Source organism: Gambusia affinis, linkage group LG01 (assembly GCF_019740435.1).
Source record: "Gambusia affinis linkage group LG01, SWU_Gaff_1.0, whole genome shotgun sequence".
Lineage (NCBI taxonomy): Eukaryota > Metazoa > Chordata > Actinopteri > Cyprinodontiformes > Poeciliidae > Gambusia > Gambusia affinis.
This window is the reverse complement of record NC_057868.1, coordinates 27,575,073-27,596,087: the sequence shown is the minus strand read 5'-3', so window position 1 is coordinate 27,596,087 and position 21,015 is coordinate 27,575,073. Positions and strand designations below refer to the sequence as shown.

General features: G+C 36.8%; 1 protein-coding gene across 1 annotated transcript in view; it reads left to right on the top strand.

Annotated features, from left to right (window-relative positions):
• The window catches only part of LOC122831634 (ELKS/Rab6-interacting/CAST family member 1-like), a 156,567-nt gene that overhangs the window by 48,159 nt on the left and 87,393 nt on the right, over positions 1-21,015 (top strand). Inside the window, exons 8-12 of the mRNA XM_044117983.1 lie at positions 2,385-2,522; positions 7,395-7,583; positions 12,686-12,727; positions 13,673-13,866; positions 14,176-14,181. Of these exons, the coding sequence (XP_043973918.1) occupies positions 2,385-2,522; positions 7,395-7,583; positions 12,686-12,727; positions 13,673-13,866; positions 14,176-14,181 (569 nt within the window). The remainder of the gene's footprint in view (positions 1-2,384; positions 2,523-7,394; positions 7,584-12,685; positions 12,728-13,672; positions 13,867-14,175; positions 14,182-21,015) is intronic.

Below are 21,015 nucleotides of genomic sequence, written 5' to 3'. Positions count from 1 at the left end.
GGGGAGGTGGGTTTGGTTGACATATGGTACACTGCTTGGTGATAAAGTCCTCTACACAAGAAAGAAAAAAGAGAGGGAAAAAAAACCATAAATCCAGTCCAAGGAAGCTTCATGTACTGAGAGATAAAATGAATGACTGGTGTTTTAATAAAAGTAAGAAAAAGTAATCACAAAGCTGCCCTGCTTCTTTGCTGTCAACTTAATGAATTTAATCTCAGCTAGGTTTCTTGAATTGTAACAGAATTCCATTCCCTGTTTCCCCACATCCTTTGATTCACATGGCTTTTTTTTATGAAGAGGCGTGAGCTTTAAGCCACATTTAATGCTTTTCTGCACAATTTCACTGAGCGCCAAGTGACGAAGCTAAATATTTTATTGAGGGGTTATAATTTTGTGCACCAGGCCAAAGCAAACTAAATGCTGGTGAAGAATGTAATCATTTATCTAAAGACCATGGGCAACATGCTCAATTTGATCTAAAATTGGCCTCTGCTACCCACAAGAAGATAGAGAAAGGGTGTGCATGAGTGCATGTGTATACATTACAAAAAACAAGCTCTGTCAACTTCTGGACTATCACAGCCAGAGGAAAACATTTTGTTTGTTTTAATGCTCATGGAGCATGTGACAAAGCAAGTATTTTTTTCCATTCTTGACCAATGCTTCTGACATTGAAGTTCAGTGTAAGGTTGCTTAACTTTGGTACATGGTTAATCCAGTCAAGTCAGAAGAGCTACCACTTTACTTCAAAAGAATGAAAACATGAAAGAATCTCAAAGGAAATCCTTTCATTCTCACAATGTCCACCATGGCGTGCCATCTAAAATGCCCCCAGTAATTGCAAATTACTGGGAATTTTATCGGAGTGTGGTAGTGAGAAGCTTTCCCATCATTCCCTAAAGGCTTTTATGTAGCTATCAGTTGTACACCAGCCTACCAGAGCCTTTAACTTGGTTGTTTAATGATTGCCATTAACATATCAAGATCTGCCATGGGGTGCTGGCAGCTTTTCCCACCCCTCCTACTGCTTTCTCTAATTGCCAAAATCAAGATGGCTCCTCTAAATCTTCATGCGGACCCTGCAGGGAGTAGAGAACATGAAGGTCTCTGGTGTAATTGAATTTATTTGCAAAATCGCTGTGAAAATTTGGACATTATCTGTCTATATACCCATGACTGGGACGCATCCTCCTGATAAGCCATTTTTTTCCACTATTGCAGTAAAATTCACTTCTCTTGATGGAGTTGAATTAAAGTTATTTAATATTAAATAGCTAAATATTATATTATTTCCATTCACATGGTATTTTTTAAAATGAGGTCCTGATCTTAGAGTTTTGGTGGGTTTCATGGTCCTGAAGGAAACTTGGCTGGATTCAGCATTGTGTTGACGTACAAATCTCAGGAAATTTTTTTTGTTTGTTTGTTTTCAATTAGAAAATATAGCATTTCAAAATTCAAATCAATGTGTCTTCATTGAAACAATGATTGGCAACAAGTAAGTCCCCTTATCACCATGACCTATCAGCAGATGTCTTGTCCCTTTGAAAGAAATTTGTAGACCTCGCCAGCCTCATTGCATGGCCCTGTCTCCTACTCTACTTGCATCTGTTAGCATTTTGTTTCATATAGCTTAGAGCTCTCCATGTGCTCCTGTGTGCGTGTTTGTGTGTGTGTGCGTGTGTATGTTTGCATTTTGTTTACCAGATGTGCATCGGATAAAGACAGTCGAATGGCACAACTGGCTATTACACCATCACCACTTTAGCAACATGGGGCTAGCCGCAGAAATGAAGATGTAGAGACAGACAGCACTGGGAGTGAACAGGACATATTTAACTTTTAACAAAAACCCAAGGAAAACTGATAGCGAAACTAATAGTGGAAAGTTTATTCTTAAAGTGACATTGTGAATGTAAGTCAGGCATAACAAACAAAACTTCAAGCAAAATTATGTTGAAAAGAGAAATGATGATACAGCTACCATTTAAATAATTTGACAATGTAGTTGAAAAAAGATGGAAAAACGCAAATATTACGATTTCTATTGATATGTAATTAATAATAAAATAAGTTTCTATGCATTTTTTTTGTATTAGTTATATGTAGATTTCTGAAGTTTGGAAGGACTTTTTTTTTTACACATTGTGAGAATATAAGCATTTTTTTTCTTTAACATATCATTCCATAGTGAAGAAAATTACAGTGGGAATTCATCTTTTCACTGAGATGGTTGTCATTCCTCTTTGGGAACCATATGTTTTGTTGCTTGGTTTTTATAAAAAGTACTTTCTCATGACTCATTTAATCTCAGTGACTGTTGCTATTTTTTATATTAACATATCTTTTCCTTTGTTCCTCTTTCCTTGTCCTTCTTTCTCCAGATTGAGAACCTGTTGGAACAGTTAAAAGATAAGGACAAACAGCTGGCTGGATTGAGAGAAAGGGTTCAGGGGCTTCAGACTGACTCCAGTAACACAGACACAGCTCTGGCCACTCTGGAAGAAGCTTTATCAGAAAAGGTATGTGAAGAAAACAGGGTGAATGGCTGGGGCAGTACTGTATTAATGCATTTCTCTTGTATAACTGTAAAGTCACACTTTGGTTTTATCAAGTTTGGAATAGGTTGGGTTTGTTGAAGTGATGTTTTGTGGAATAATAATTTTCTTTTGGGACAATGTTGGTAACGGTGTTAGGAGTTCAGGTTCGATTCCAGCTCTGTCTGCCTCCGTCTGTGTGCCCTTGTGCAAGACTCCACTAGAAGGTGTGTCGAGCTGTTTGATTTAAGCATCTCACATGCTGAGTTAACTGAATATTTTTCATTGTAGACATAGTGGTATTACCATGTCGGTGTGATATATTCAATTTGCAGTATGATTGTTTCACCCACAGTACATGTGTAGCATACTGGCTATTACAGTATGTTACACATGTCCTGTATGTGAAAGCTGCAAGGCCCATTTCTATAACTTGTGTATCGGTCAGTCCTGGCTTCAGACGAGTTTGACAGAGGAGGCATCGGCTTATTCTGGGGGTACAAAATGAATACGTAGCAATAATAATATTACTCAAGTAAAAGAAAAAGATAGACTGCAGTAAAACTACTTTTATAAGGACCTTTTCCAAAAAAGTTACTCAAGTGAATGTAACAAGTACTTCCCACTTTTGAACATAGACAACAACAATAGCCTGTACTTGACAAGCTTAATGTGATATATTGGTATTAGTCATCTTTTAGCTAACATTACTTGCATCCAACAACATTACTCAACTCAATCTATTAGTTTAGGGAGGAAAACTGTGCAAAAGTTCTTTGCGTTTAGCTGGTTTGTTGCCATGATTCTGACACACACCTGACTAGCTCTGCGCAGCAGCAGGTCTCCTTCGCTGCCGCACAAGTATAAACCTAGCGCAAGCGTCTTACTGCCCATGTTGCGTTTAAAGGCGGCTCGGAAAAGGAGGTTACAACGTGTTAACAACGGATTAAACAGTTTTAACTGCTGAAAAAAAGTGACAGAAGGCACAGATATGGGAAGTGCAGAAGCCCCTACTGTATCAAATTGATATAGGAATAACAGAGTTAGCCACTTTAAAGTAAATACAACAAACAACTTCCACTCCCGGGGGGGCACGGCTGACTCTGTGGGCGGGCAATGCCCCCCAATGCCCACCCATGCCATAGGGCTGGTACCAGTGTTATAGTGCAAAGATGAGAAAGTTGTGGGAATACATTTTAACGCAAGGTTTCCCGTACAAGATGTTTTGTTCTGGTCAGCCAAACTTGCAGTTATGCTCATAAAATAGTATAACAAGCACACAGTTATATGTGTCTGTCTGCATAATAGATTGTATTGAATTAAAATTCTTCGTGCAGAATAAATGCTACAGGATTTACGATGAAGCAAACAAACTACACCGCATGATGGATGAAAGAATGAATAGGGGAGCTGACTGTCTCTTGTAAACATTCCTGTATTTGTTTGCTGGCAATTTGGGTGAGCAGCTGGTCTTCATAAAGCCTTACCTCAACAGGAGGGAGTCAGGTTTTGCCAAGTGAAACCCATTTGATTTTACTCTATCCCAAAGCAGACACACTGTAAAGCAACTTGAGCAAATAATTGTCCTTATTAATATTTTCTTTCTTGTCATCACAACTTGATGAATTCATTTTTAGATTTGTAATAATGATTACAGAGTGCCTCCTATTAATATTTGAGTTGCAGCTGAACATGGGATGGATTTGATGTTACTCTGTTCTGACTATGATCTAGCAGATGTCACATCCCAGTCTTGAAATAATTAAACTTTGCCTTGAACTGACTGGCTTGATGTCAGAATGACTCCATTCTTCTTAGCTGTGTTGCACATTTTTCATACTAGCATCTACAAAGGATTGATTTTGTACTTCAAGCTATAAATGGTTTCCATTTCCACATTTGGACCCCAAGCTAAAAGATGGTTCCTGGTGTATTTTTTTTCCCCAGGAAGACCTGCAAAGAGACAGATGTGAAAACCCAACCAATAAGCTTGCTTACTAATTGATAACTTATTTGTGAATTTTTTGGCAGTTGTGTCAGCAATTTATTCTCTTATGTACTTTGTCCATATGGACATTGAGGAATAGAAATATTCCAAAAGAGCTTCCCACAATAGCATTTAACACTATTCTAACAGTGTACTGATTTATTATTTGGATACAAACACAGGTGTAAATCCCCTCTTATTATTGGGGGGGGGAGGATAAACAAGAACATTTCTTAAGCGTAATTTTGGGTGAGTCAGAAAAGTTACAGTGGTAATGTTACAACAAACGTGTGTTTTTCTCAGTATACAAGTTGTTGAGACCCATAGAAACTAAAATGAAAACAAACTAAAATCTAAATGTTGCTTAGATATGAGTTTGGTTCAGTGTCACTGATCTAATCTCTGCTACACCTTTTCAAAAATTACCTGTAAGACTTAATAACAAGTTTTAAATTTGAAAGTCCACTTAAAAAACTGTGACCCCACTTAATAAAATTCCCCATAAATAGATTTATTGTAAGACAAGTTGTGTGTTATTTAAATTCTAACTTGTTAAGTTGCCTTATTTTTAAACCTTTTCTGGTTTTCCCATGTCCTGGAGGGTTGAGAACCTGGTAAGTATCATAACTTCAACTTAATGTTCAAAGCACTAGGGATTTTATGGAAAAATATTCAGATTTTAATGTATGGTTTTAAAGGCTCTATGTTGAAGATAGTAAGAAATAAAAACGTACTTTTTTCTTGTCAGCTTCCTCTGCTCTCCGCTTCCACTGAGCTGTTGCAGCTAGCTCCTCTTCAACGAGCCTGTATCATTGCTGCTGTTGCTTCTCTCACACTTTGGACTGAACTATTGTTCTAATAAGGACGGGGGAGACCTAAAGCTTCTTCCTTATTTTTTTCTTAGATGAAAGGTGGATTTATTTAATTCTTGTTTCTTTTGCCTTTTTATATTGATATTGTTTAAATACAAAAGTTTCCTTCATGATTTCTTTGGGGGGGGGGGGGCACTTCTAGACTTTTCCAAGATTGGGCAGTTGGAGACACCACCCCTCCAACCCCCCACGATTTACGCCCATGGACACAAATAACGTGATTTTCAAAATTAAATAAAGCCTAAGTCTCAGTGTTATTTACAGTGTGTTGCAAAGCTTTTATTACCCTTATAAATGTTCCCATTTTGCCACATTACAACAACCTTCCTTGCATTTCACTACAAATCTTTGTGTGGTAGACCAATACAAAGTACCACTTAATAGTGAAGTTAAAGAAAAAGGAAACATGGTTATAAAAAAAATGTAGTGTGTATTCATCCCATTTTAATGTTAAAAGTTATGCATCTCTTTCCTTCAACCTCATAGTTACAAGCTTTGTGTTAGTTTGTTGTATAAAAATTCAATAAAATACAATGAACATTGTGGCTAAATATGAACAAACCCTATTTTGCAAAGCACTGTACTTTACAATATGCTTATGCTACGTAACCTAGCTGCGGTGGGAAACAAACAACAACAAAAGCTTTCCCTCAAATTAAAATTGGTAATAAAAATAATTGTGGTTGATTGTGTTTGTATGTGGAGTTTTATTAAATCATGCCATTTTATATTTGGATCAAATAAGTCAAGAGTCTGTGCTTTATCAACAGAAATATAACTATTAAAATACAGTTACCCAGCATGTGTTTGTTTATGTATGTATGAATAGAAAAACCGATGACAAATGTGTTTCCACTTAAAGTGATTTTTTATCACCTAAAATTTGTTTGTGTTGCACATGGACTTTGAAATGAACAGCATAATGGTGCAATAAACAGTAAATCCCTGCTCTGCATCGGCCCATCTGCTTACCCAGAAACCACTTCACATGCAGCGTACGTACAATTCAGCTGTGACGACGAGAACTTTGGCAAGGTTTTCAGAGTTTGTGGTCAGCGCAGGGTGTGTGTAATGTGTTTACAAGGGCGAGTGTGTGTGTTGCTAATCACAAACTCTGTCACAAACTTGGTCTTGGAGCCAGTCGCAGGCCACAGCTCTGTGGTTCTAATTAACAGGCTGGGGCATTGTGTTTATAGCTAGCCTTACTCGTTAGTTTGTGTGTATTTTGTTCGCGTCTGTCTGGGATGTTTGTGATTTCTCTTGTTCTTATATAGGGTCCAAAGTAAGGCACCTCGCTGAGGCATGTTATATTAACACACACTGCCCTCTTTTACTAACCCCTCAATTATCCAGAGATGTATTATACAGTGGGTAAAACACCCAGGACTTCTAAGTTAAGTGGTCTCCATTTCTACCCAGACTCCATTGCTGCAACATGCCAGGTGAAGTTAGGATATATTCGTCCAATTACCAAGATTCAAAGCTGCCAATCACACAATGGTGCCTCATGGTTAGCTTCATTGCCAAGATTTAGACCTAAAAAAGCACCTTAGTAATTACCCCAGCCCACAAATAAACACACTCTTTATACACACTTAGCATACTTAGGCACCTGCTTACAGTCCTGCAGCTGATTATGATTACAGAACAGACGTTGCTTTTCATCAGTAGATAGTGTGAAGTTGTTTGGTGTTTTCTGCAGCACTGTCCAGGTCTTTTACAATAAAACACTGTCCTGTCCTCCTGTTCTACTTGGCACTGATCACCTCATACGGCTACTGTTATTTATAAATGTATTATTTATGATTGGCACTTGTTAGATTCTCGTTGGCCTTGATATGAAGAGTTTACTGCTGTTCCTCTAGTGAGATGATTGTTCTCACATGAATACTGGATGCATAAAATAGCATCTATGTTCTCCTCTTAGATTGATGCTTTGATGCAGCTAGTCACTTGAAGAGATTTTCTGACAATATTAACTTTTTCTTACCACTGTAGGAGCGAGTGATTGAGAACCTCAGAGACCTGAAGGAACGAGAAGACAGGGTGAGGCTTGAAGAAATGGATCAGATGAGGAGAGAGAACCAGGAACTGAAGGAAAAATTGGCTGCTCTGCAACCCTCAAAGCTGTCTCAGAGCCAGGTCACTAACTCCATCTTAATCCAGAACCAGAGGCCTGATGGGGAGGTCAGTGCACAGTGACTCAGATGCGCTGTTTTTTGACATTATGAAACTATGGGATATGTTGATAAAATCTGATTGTAATTTTTTAAAAAAAAGCTCATTTATTTCTGTGATTCAAACTAAAGAGAATACTCATCTATAATTTCCACATACACATACCATTGCAGTTCATTTGATTTGCGAGTTAGAAAGCACCACACTGCCAAGATGGTAATAGACCCCCCAAATGTAGGAAGTGTGATATCATGAGGCAACTATCTATTGAATTCATGCACTTCACGGTGCATGAACACCCTTTTCAGTAGGGTGAAATTTTTGTCATGAAAGATTTAGATGATCTTAGTTAACCCTCGTGTGGTCGAGATGGTGTCATTCAGACCCCATAAATTATTTCTATGTATCTGGTCTGGCGGGGTCGCACTGAACCCATGTGAGCTTTTACAAGGCTCTTTTTTAAAATGTGGTTTAGCAAAACATTATCAAAATTAACAATTGACAGATATGCCAATGTATGATATAAATTTCTACAATATGTGTTTCCCTTTTTTAATTTCATTAATGATGTAAATTAACTTTTTGAAATTACTCTGTTAACGATAAGGACCTGTCCATATGTGTATGTTAACCATGACTGGTTAATGTTACTTGCTTTATCCCTTATTCTGTGTGGTCTACTGACACACAGTGCAGTATTTACACAGCTTGCATCTACAGTATTACTAATTGCATCGTCTTACCTCCCTGTGAGCATCCACAAGGCTGTTGGTAGTTCTCTAGAAGAAAAGCCTGCTAGTGCTATGTCTCCCCAAATAAAGGAATGAATTAAGTGTCTGATTTATAGACATAAAGAATCCCCGTTTCCTTGTTTTAAAGCCATGTTTTTTTTATTGTTTTTTTTTTCCGTTTTTTTTCCTCCTAAGCTTACAAGCTTAGACAGAGTCTGGTCCTGGCAGAGTTTACGAGAATGTTTTTTTTACTCTTTTTTTTTTTTTTTTTTTATGCCCATAAAAATGGTACACAGATCTCGTTGTTGTGAAATGATACCTTGCTGGATGTTGATGAGGCACCACATGAAAGTGGCAGCTGCTCACCTACTCTGTACCGAACTGATACACATTCTGACAGACGTTCTGCCATAATTTGACTATTATATATGCTCTGCAGCAATCAGACCTGTTATGTAAACTTGCAGAGCTTCAAAAAAGCAAATGATATCTGCATATTTTTTTTTTATTTGTGTGGCAAGGGTATTTTTCTCTGCTTGTGCATACATGTCAGCACAAAAAACAGCTGTGTGTGGGCGTGTGTGTGTGTATGCAGGTATTTGTGTTTATCTTTTCAAGTGTTTTGATTTTGTTGCTGTGCAGTGACCTGGGAGAAGCTCCGCTACTTTATTGATCACAAAACGACTGGCTTTCAGTAGGAATTTTGGCCTTCCCATTCATAATGCCAGGCAAGATAGAGTCAGATTTTACTAAATCACTAATTTAAAGCCATAATAAATGCCACACGTTGCACACAGCTGTGTGTCACACGTATAGTTGTGAACATACAAAGTTAATTCACTTTAAACAGGATGTTTAGAAATAGATTAAATACAGTGGAGAAAATTCAACATCTGGTATATGCAATTGTGACACTTATTGAATAAATCAAACAAAGATCAAACAAAATGCAACACTTCCTGATACACTTTGATTTTCATTTGGTGTTAATATGACCTCTCCACATGCACCATTTGAATTGGTATGTCATCCAACTGTGCTGTTCTTAGTGTTCATTGGTCTGAATAGATTAGAATAAAAAATAAATTGGGACTTTCCCTGTTGGTGCTTACTAAAATACCTTTCTGATTTGTTGCAGCCAATCTTGCTGCGTTTTGACAGAAATGGAAAACAGAAGAAAAGTCTGCATGTTTGTTTATAATTCAAGTCAAGCAATGTGCATATTTTTCTTCAAGATCAGATTATGCATATATATATGAGATTCCATGATTATCATACTGTCGGATCATGTTTAAAGTCAGTAAGAGTGTGCAGTTTGCAGATATTTTTCTTTGTCTTTTTACCTTTATGAAACACCATACAATTTTTATCTTCAATGTGACATAACTTCTGTGTGTGAGAGTTATTTTTATGATATAAGATGCTTACTGTGAGACTTGCCAGTGGAGAATCGCCCTTTATGGCTCGCACTCACAGTACCTGCAGATGTTTTTACTGTGCACTCAGATGAACTGTTTACTGTGCTTTTAATCTGTACCTCAGAGCTTTGTTGACTATGCTACATCCTCTTCCTCTTTCCATAAAACAGTATTTGTTGAGTTTAGCAAAGGATGTCTGGAACTAAACATGAGCCTTTTGAATTGAAAGAAAAAGCAATCCAAAGAAGGAGTTGACCATTTTAGGGACAGTTAGCATAAACTGCCCCCAAAATCCCCTCCTAAATAGTTTATTGCTCCTCAATAACCTCAACATTGTGGTTGTGTTAATTTTCTCTTCTTTTTCAGATTCTTTTTATTTATATTTTAAAGAAAGACATTCATATCCATGCTATGGAGCCCTGCTTGGCAATTATATATAGCCAATGTGTTTTTTAGAATTAAACAAACAATTTTAAGAACACTTTTTTTGCGGTTTGCAAGTTTTTGAGCACAAATGATCTTCTTGAGCTCATGCCAACGTATCTTAATGGAATTTAGGTCAAGATTTTGACTAGGCCACTGCAAAGTCTTTTTTTTCTTTTTTTTTCTTCAACTGTTCAGAGATGGACTTGCTGTTGTATTTTGGATCATTCTTTTACTGCAGAACCCAGGTTGACTTCAGCTTAAGATTATGAACAGATGGCTTGACATATTCAGGATATTTGGTAGACAGCAGGATTCAAGGTTCCATTTTTCACATCAAGTATTTTAGGTACTGAAGCAGCAAAACAAACCCAGACAATTATACTACCTCCACCATATTCTACTGTTTGTATGATACTCATTTTCTGAAATGCAGCCATTGTTACCAAGATGGCTGCATTGGTAACAATGACTGCATTGTTATATATTATACTGTCTTTATACTATATAAAGACATACTTTAAATGGTATGTCTTTATATAAAGGGACTTAAACAATGTAGATTCGGCATTTTGTTCCCCAAACAATATTGCAGCTGAGCTGAGGTACTTTTTTCATTAAATTATTCTTGATGTCTGCCTTTGAGAAGAAGGAGCTGTGGCATTAATATAAGAATGATAAATTTATAGCAATAATAAATGTTTTGTGCTAATTTGAGCAACAACATAACAAATACTGGTCAGAATATTACTAAATCTGTAACTGAACTAGCTTTCAAAAAGAAGAAGCATTAAATAAATGATAAAAATAAACTATAAACCAAATTTCCTCTTCCTCTGGTGAACAAATGGAACGGCCCGCTGAGGATGTTTGACAGCCATGGATGGATATCCGTCAGCTGGAGCTCATCTGTGTAATTTTCAGGAGCAGGTCCAAAGGAAACTGGTAACTCAAAAGGAAGAAATTAATTGGTTGCCTTTAACAAAAAATACAAAGAACTGACAAATAAAGTTAACTAAATGTGTCCATGCCAAATAGTCAACTAAAAAGTCAGACTAATAAAAACAATCTTAAAGATAAAAATCTAAACTAATCACTAATTAATATTTAAAGTAATATTAAGGGAGAACTGAAAACCATTACCATTACTGTCTCGGTGTGACAGTAGGGACAGCTGTCATACCAGCTGTACTGCACTTTGCTTTTTGGCTATTAAGAAATGATTGCTCTCTGGAGGCGTGAACTCTGTTGATGTTTTAAATTTTACCCAATTGCTAACGTTTTCCCATAACATATGTAATGTGTATGTTCAACCATATGAAGCTCACCAGAAATTGGCTGAGTTTTAGACAGCTTTCCTCTATCCAAAGAGAAAAGTGCCGAGCCAAACGAGGAGGCTGTTAACCTTAGTTCAGTATTTGGAAGGGTGGACTGAATGGCTTTGCTCACATCCTCCACTGCTATTGGTAAAACAGATGATGTTGCAGAAAATTGGGTTGATTGGCCTGGTACAAAATCTCCTTGAGAGAATCCAAGCAAAGGGGAGAAAGCCCAGACCTTCTGTAAGCGAGATTTTAGGGTAAGAGTGGAATTGCACAGGAAAGCAATGGCCAGGCTAATTCATCAGTTGCTGAGCTACCAGTTGGTAAATGTCTTGTTTTTAGTAATTGAAAGCTCCAATTTACTAATGAATGTCTTTCTCCAGTAAACAAATAGAAATGTACTTTTGCTGATGGTTAGCATTCATTTTGTGTCATCAAAAAGAAGTACATTAGGATTGTTTTAAAAGGTAGTTCAGCAAATTAAAGTTATTTTAATTTAAGTTAAAGTTAATTTAATTTATTTAAAATATTTTTTTTAAATACATTTCTCAGGGCTGCTGGAGCTGAAATGATTTCAACTTAATTATGTCCTCTGAAGTTAGTGAAATGTGACTTTGAGTGTAGAAGTGTTTGTGCACATTAACTTGATTTTGTTTAAATTAGTGGCCTCAGCTGTCTCAACAAGTTTAAAAATTTTCACAAACAGTTGACAGAGAGCGGTAGAGTTTTAGAGGAAAAGGGAGAAGTTGAGAGGAGGATAATTCTAGGTTAGAAAGTGCCTCTGGGATGTTTTTCTCAGAGAAGAATCGATTTAGTGTGGTTGAAGCAAAAGAGGGATCCAAACCAAAAAAAAAAAAATATCAATAACACTGTGATGTGTGGTGTTCTTGTAAAATCACAGTCAAAACATCATGGGGAGTCAGTAATTTTGGAATGATAATGACTGAACTCACAACTCTGCATAAAAAGTTGCCCCAAGGAGGCAAATGATTGAAGGAAACCACAGGAAAGAAGGCATTAGAGGGGGATGCTCAAACCTGAGGGTACTGATGGCTTCTGACAGAGATGAGTTTACATTCTCGCAGTCTTTGCTGTATTCCTACCACATCTGACAACACTTAATATTCTGCATAGTTAATGCAAAATTGACAAGAATGCATGGTGGCACCTTAGAAAGTTTTATTTTTAATATGCAGTATTTCTTCATTAACCTTTAGGTTGAACCCAAAGTAGATGGGTTTCCAGCAGTCAACCCCACGGTATGTTCTTTATTTTATGACTCTTGTGTTTGGTCACCTGTATACATCAGCATCTCACATATATTTCACAATGTGACCTCATAGTTTTTCTAACAGGAACATAATAGGATTCCTAAACAGCCTGGATATGGCTGTAATTTTAAGTATTTTTCAGGATAAAAATAAGTCTTTTGATAATTAAAGAAAGAATATAGACTAATGAAGAATTCTGGTGTTCTCAGTTTATTTTCATTTTTGCATCCATTTCTCCATCCATGTGTCCATCCTGGTTATTGTGCATTTATCTGAATCAGAAACTGAATATGCAAGTGTAGCTTACTTTTGTAAAACATGGGGATGCAAATTGCTTGTCCATCTAAAAGTTGGAATTAAACACGTATCTTAAAAATAACAGAGTTTTCATTAGTGTGTGTCTGAGCATAAAATATAGGAGCGGGAGAAAATATTTAAACAACTTAAGCATTTCTCATTCTGTTGCATTATAACCCCAAACTTTAATTGCTGTGAATTTATGTGACAGACCTACACGACTGTGTTTATTCCTTTTTTCATCTAATGCTCCAAGATGAAATCTTTTGGAACCTATATGATGCAACGTTCCTTTATACAGTCCATTTATATGTAAGTTCATGACCTCAGAGGCTTGTACTGTATATTGCAGCTCCAGTTTCCAATTAAAAATGGCAATTTAATGGCAATTTCTGCTTTTAATTCTCCCATTTGTTTCAAAGTGAATGGCAATGTAAATAGGGAATTTTAGTCGCCTGCATTGTACATTACATTATCAAAACCTCTGTCAATCAAGGTTTTGATAATGTACTCAAGTGTACTTGAGCTGTACCTTCAGCATAAAATGTTAAGCCAAATATTTTTACAATATGTCTCTGTCTTTTTTCTGTTCACATCACTCACCCCACACTTACTTGCACACGTGCAAACCTAAAGACCCCAAAACCAGAGGAAACTGTCAGAATCTGTCCAGACATCGCAGATCGTCTGAGGCTTCTCGAGCAGGAAGTGGCCCGCTACAGAGAGGAGTCTGGGAAGTCCCAGGCTGAGGTGGAGAGGTTAAAGGGGGCGCTTAAGGATGCCGAAGTGGACAAATCATGCAAGGAGAAGAAAATTACTGATCTTGAGAGGTGAGGGTCAAAAAGTCACTGACATTCACGTCTATCCCAGTACATGCACCATCTGGGTGTCATCAAAGAGCAGCCCTCTCCTTACTGACCAGATCTTTATAAGACCCTGTGCAAAGTGCTTTATTTATAAAGGACTAATCCATCAGATATAAACCGTTCAGGTTGTATATTCCTTCCACTTAAAACCACTTTCAAATACTCCTACTTCTCTTACATAATCCTTGTTTGGAAATACATGCTTGATCTATTTACGTTGATCAGTTTAATAATTTTATTTTATATCTTATTGTTTTCTGTATACATCTGAAGACCTGGGTAAGTAGATCTATAGGTTGCCTGGCTAACACACTTTCATACAGTCTGCATGTTCATGTGTGCTTTTGGAATCCTCTCATGCGTGTTGATATTATTCATCAAGTTTCTCAAGGAGTGCAAATTTTGTTATCCCATTGGTAGGCATGCAATCCATTCATGGGAAACAGACTCAGGCCTCATTCCAGCAGCACCATCAGAACCTTTATGTTTTCTGATTTATAGCGCTGATATGGTTTTACTTTCTGTTGACTTTTTCAAAAATTCTTCACATTTCATTGTTATCAGGACTTCGCTCATGTGTGTTTTCTCCTACTAGCACATAGCATTTGTGTGTTTTCACTCCAGTTTCTGTGAATTCAATAGATAAAAAGTTCTGTTTCCATCTTTGCATTCTTGTAAACATATTTGGGGTGTGTGTGTTTGTTTCTTGAGGTGTGTGTTTTGTGAGTTTACCAAGCAGCACACCGCCAGCGGCATGCCAGTGGGAGGTGGTGTATCCAACCCAGACACTGGCTGTTTATACTGCTCTGTATATTACTGGCAGAGTGCTATTCAATTATCATTTGATTTATGGATTGGCATGGTGTGTATATGTACCTGAATGAGTAGCTCTTTAGTGTCTGTGCAAAACCATTGTGTGTGTGCTTTGTGTGCACATTCAATTCATGTGCGTCTACACACGAGCATGTTGAATACAAAAGTTTTCATACCCCTTCAACTTTCTTGCACTTTTGCTCATGGAAACTCAAGGTAATGCAAAACTGTAAAATAGATTAAAAATTAAGCATGGTTTCAAAGACAACTGAAAATTGTGGCAAGAATTTGAATTCAAGAACTCTGATTAATTACTTTGTTGAACCTCTTGGAAGAGGTTTAGGGCAGATCTCTACCAGATTCATCAGATATAGAGATGGAAATTTTTACTCTGTCTACTTCACAAAACAGTCCAATTGGATCATCAATGACCACAGATTTTTTGAATCTTGACAAACCTTTTCAGTTGATAATAAGTTTGTACAGGTTCATTGTAGCAATCAAAATTATTCACAACTTAATTTATTGAACTCTGTGGCATCAATGTGAAAAAAAAAATTTAAACGTGCAAACAGTATTAAAGCTATATTAATATTGACCAGACACGTTATGTGTGAAAATAAGCTTAAAAAATATCATAGGTCAAGAGTGCTATTCCATTATTTAGTTGACTCATTTAGTTGACTCTAAATGAGTCAACTAACTCATTTAGTTAGTTGACTGAAAATTACAGAAACATTTGAATATCTGTGGCTGGTTACCTCTTTCTTGTTAGTGCTTACTGGCCCCACAGGTGAGCTCTCAGTGACTACATTTGAGAAAGGTGAGAAGTCAGCCTGGATGGGGGGCACATACTTGATCCATCGTGGTTTCCTCCCTCCTTCATCGGCCATTATTCACACTCCCTGTTTTGGAACAGCGTTCGAATGGATCGGCATCAAATAACATAAGAATACAGTAGCTCCTGCACATCTACTGCATCAAGCCTCTATTATGTTTTCGTGTGTGTGCATTAATTATGCCTTGTCCACAGACGTGTGTGCTGTTTGCATGCAATTGCTGCAAGCCACACGTGTTGATTCTCTCTGTATCTGAAGCCAGCCAGGAGTCAGAAATAGTTGGAAGGGTTTCTTTTCCCCTCAGCTCATCTATCTTTTCTTGGCTATTGTCTCATTAGTGTCAACTAGGCTCTGCTATCAGCTCAACCCTTCCCCTCTGTTCGGCACACACAGGCCAAAGGTCAAAGGCAAACCTACCACAGGTTATCAATAGAAGATCCAGTATAATCATAGTACACAGCTGCACATGTTAATTAAAATTTACTTCCAACGTTGCAATAACAGGCATCAGTTTTCTTGGCAACAGCATACTTTTCTCCTTTTCTGTTTAGATAAAAATATTTAATATTTGCACACGAGTAGCCGTGCACATGTGTTATGCGACAGCATGGATGGAGTGTGTGTGTGTGTGTGTGTGCGCTGAATGGACATCTGTGTCAGAGCATACGATACGTACCGTGTCTGAGCAAAGGATGAATGTCTTTTTAATCGCTTTGTTTCTGTTGGATCTAAGTTAGCTGACTTATTAACCACCATCTGAGCAGAAGGAGAGGATAACAGATGAGCACAAAGACACTTTCTCATCCATTTGAAAACAAAGCAGAGAGGGGCAGGTCATTGTAATAAATAAACTTTAACAAAGTCAAGACTATTCTACAGCTGTCTCAAAGCTTACACATATCAATGATTTAATGGAAGTCATTTTATTTATGTGTAATCTAATTTATTAGAAAAGAATGAGTGTATTTAACATAGTGGCATATTAGAAGGTCCCTTAATCACAGCTCCAGTAAACTGAAGCATATCAGGTTTTAATTATTCTCAAACAATGGTGATTTCTAAAAGCATGAATGCATCAAACCATCAGCAGTTTTTAGTGATTTCAGATGAATGCCTTGCAAAAGCAGTTAAATTACAACAGCAAACTTCAATGGATGTAAATGATAGACCAACACAAAATAGTGCATACTTGTAAAAAAAGAGAGGCACTGTTGAAGGAAACCAAAGGAAATCTTGTTTGCATGCCACAAGGCACAAGCAGACATGGGAAACTTGAAACAGAGGACTGCTTGGATAGATGACTCAAATTAGTCTATAGACATAAAAGTGTTTAGATGAAAACCAACACTGCAGACCACCCTAAACACACCATGTAGTATTTTGGTGGCAGCATCATGAAGCTCCATCTGAATGGGAGAAAATATAAGTCAATCCTGGAAGAAAACCCGTTAGAGACTGTTAGACTGGATCAAAGGTTCACCTTTCATTTGGGTCACAACCATAAACATTGAGGCCCTGCTAAAGTAGTTTGGATTAGATCAAGGCATATTCATGTGTTAGAAAGTCCACTCTTAAAATTAATTGAGAATATGTGGCTAGATGTAAAAGTTGCTGTTCACATATGTTTCCTATTCACGTTTGAGTTTAAGCTATTTGAGCTCCATTGCAGAATGGACACCAGTTTCTCCTTGTGCACTGTATGGAGACATTCTCCGAAATACTTCCAGTTGCAACAACACAGCTTGCTATTTAGGGTTTTGTTGTTTGTGAAAAAGAGAGGTTAAAAATCAATGTATACTTTATGTTCTACTGCACAATTTTTCATTGCTATCTGTTGTTCTGTCTCATAAATCTCAATAAGTACTCTAAAGTTTAAGGCTATGAAATGAAAAAATATAAAGTAGTTCAAGGGATGTAAATAATTTCACATGGCAATGCACATGGTAGCAAAGGACGAGTTAAAATGTGAATAAAATGCCTTTTTCTTTGGTCGCTGGTGTATATATATATATATATATATATATATATATATATATATATTACCTGTGGGATCTTTTTAATACTTTTTTTTTCTACATTAACCTTTTACAGTTCTACACAATTAATTAAAAATAAACCCCCTCTGTGTGGTGATGGGAATTAACTTTTCAAATAAATCAACTTTTCAGTCTCACCCTGCCACAGAAACATATAGGGTAAGCACTCTGGTATGTGAGGGAGGGCTCGAGAAAAAGGGAGGTGTATGTGTAGGTGTGCTTGTGGGAATATCAGTGGAAATGTGTGTATAGCGGTGCCAATGGTCAGCTTGTGAGTGGTATGCATTGTAGGGGAATTTACAGAGGTCCCACATGAGGAAGGAATTAGTAGTTGGTGGCTTACAAATTCTGACAAACAGCAATTTTCACTCACACAAAGGCACAAATACAACTTTTGGCCTCTTTCTAGTGATTATAATCAAAAACCAGATGCAGTAATGCCTGACTGAATTCCAAAACAGACATAACCTCGAAAGTTTCTTTTTGTAATATTTGTTCATGAAAATATTTGTAAACAGCGTTTCTGCTGCAGGTGTTGGTGCAAATTAAGAATCCATTTTAGGATTAGCATCCACTTGCAGATTTACTGCTTTGTGTCAGAACTATAAACATGTCGCACCTGCAACAGAAAGGGTGTGTTTTAACAAAATGATGCTCAATCTATATCATCACATTACACTTTATTGTATTTAAACATATGGAGACGTAAGCTTTTTCTTCTTGACTTGTTCATGCACAAATAGAACTGTTCTTTCAGAAGGATAGAAGCTTCTAAAAGCTTTCATGTTTCCGGACCGGTTTAAAACCCAATATCACAGATCAAACTACACATTCCCACAGTTAACTTGACCTAACAACTTTATTTATCCTGCAGATTTTCACTGTTTTCCCATTAACATTTTTACACTTACTTTAGATAACTGCCAGCACCTTAATAAACTTTCATGGTGCTCTTTATTAAGGCGATGTAGAAGAGACAAAATTTCATTTGTTGGAAAATACAAATTGGAATGTTTTCTAATAAGATGTTCCCTTTAAACCTTCAATTAAAATGGAAAAGCTATGGAAAAGTTTATTCTTCTTTGAGCTAAATCTTGCTTAATAATGCGAGTCTGAATTACGAGCACAATTTCCTACAGCTGGCAACTCCTCAGCCCCAGTGATGCCATTGTTTCCTGTTCAAAGGCACATGAACTGTTGTCCTCTGGGTAGAGAAGAATGAACAAAAAGGCAGTTTCACTTGTAAAGTGACTTTACAACATCAAGCTTCAATTTTTAAAATTATGTATTTTCCAGGCACATAGTGCTAGTTTAAAACACAATCAAGTAACTATGTTACCTTGAGATGTTATAAAAATTTGGTGCATATAATATATTAAACATGAAATAAATTTGACTTTGCAGTGTGACACGTTGATATTGGTCTCTGTCTCTTTAAGAAGCTCCTGTTCTCTCCGTCATGCCACCTGGAGCAAAATGTTGTCAAAATGCCTTTGCATCTGTTCGTTCTTAGGAGCATTGGACTGAGGAGTAGTTCATTTGATAAGCTCAGTCGAATTGAACATAGGAATAATTGTGTTTTCACATATGGCATAGCTGATTTGTACATCTGTTTCTCTTGAAAAAGCATTTTGTCTCCTTCCTGAAGAGTTCCTGATGGCTCAACATCTACTCGGTGTTTCTACTTGCACAAAATTATTTGAAAAGACAAATGAGGTACATTCAAGTATCTGGAAATTGTATTTAAGGATGAACCAGAATCCTGCAGGTTGACAACTATCTTCAGAATATCTTACCTGATTTTCCCAAAATTTTTATTGATTTCACAAATGGAAGCAGTGTGTTTGAGGTCTCGAACTAAATGATTTACTTTGGCAGCCCACAGATGAAACTGCTTGTGTTGGAAAGTGTATATGTGCAGCTCTCCAGATGAATAAAGAAAAGAGCACTGTAAAAAGTTATTTATTACGCTGAGGTCAGGGAAGTAGGTGCTTGCTAGTCTCTTGCTCTTTCTTCATTTTTTTCTGCGATGACAAATGAAAAATGTGCTTTATTTCAGTAATAAACTCTGAATCCTCCCTCATCCTCTTGCACCCTTCCCAGCTTGTATACCTGTCTCTAAGTGCCCTCATTTGCCTTCACCTAGGTCAAAACACTTATATTCACGTTGTACAGAAATACAGGGGCATATCGGCTATCAAACAGGACCAACATGGCCATTAGTTTATACACCTGCGCCAGTAGAGGTTATGTTTGTGATAGCTGATATGCCCTCGTGTCAACTTTGCTCTTCATGGATAGTCCTCTAAGCTTATAAAAACACACAGAGAGATCTAAATCTATCTGAGCAGCTCTCTCCTGATGGGTATGTGGGGACAAGAAAATAGAGAATGTGTTTTTATCAATTTGAACAGAAATAAAAGCTCACCAAATTTAAATCTGGGCTGTTAATAAAGTAACTCTTAATTACACTAAAGACACTAACCACAAACATAAAAAGAGGTGAATTAATGTATGACTTTCTAATGTGGGATTTAAATATTATCAGATATGCTGAGCTGTCTGTTGTAATTTCTTACAACAAACTTTTCAGTAAAATGCTGTTGTGTGTGGCAAGGTAATGAATACAGCATCTTGTTTGCCAGACTTCACCCTAATTGTACAGCAACATCAGTCATGCACACAACAGCACATACCCACATCATTCCTGAAGCTGTGACAGCAAATATTTGCCCACATGTGGGAGCTTCTTGTAGCTTTTGCCCAGAGTAAACACAGCAGTGTGGATGTAGAATAATAATGCGGTACATTTTAACAGCCGCTTGGTCACAGCGTGTTTGTATGGCTTGAGGGTTCTCTTAAGCCCTAATTTGTCACTGTCAGCATTATAGGAAAAAAAAATCACTATGTCTATTAATTAATTGGTCTTATAGATGCATCTAAAATAAATATTTTTGAAATGTTCATGTTTCAATATGTGAAACCTATTATATAGATTAATTACAGTAATACTGATGTTTGCAAACCTTTATGATGTTTTTCAACTTACAGCTAATGAAACACAATATTGAAGATCTGAATATTAAAAAAATATATTTTTTCAATAAATTGCTGTAATTTATATACGTGCCTCCTGTTTTTTTTGTTTTTTTGTTTTTTTTTTGTATTGAGGCTGTATAAGTGTTGTTGTTATTGTTATTTTTTCCTTTTCTGTATATATAATCAAAATATCTAAAAAAATAATATTAAAAAAATTCTAATCCAGAAATGTGGGGTTATTAAACAGCATTGTAAATTGCATATCCTTAATCCTCGCATGACCTTAGGTGGAATGGTGCATATTTCCACCAGTCAGTGGTAAAACATGGCAGTGCAAAACATTTGATGACAAGCTCAGCTATAAGACATGTTCTTATAGCTGAGGC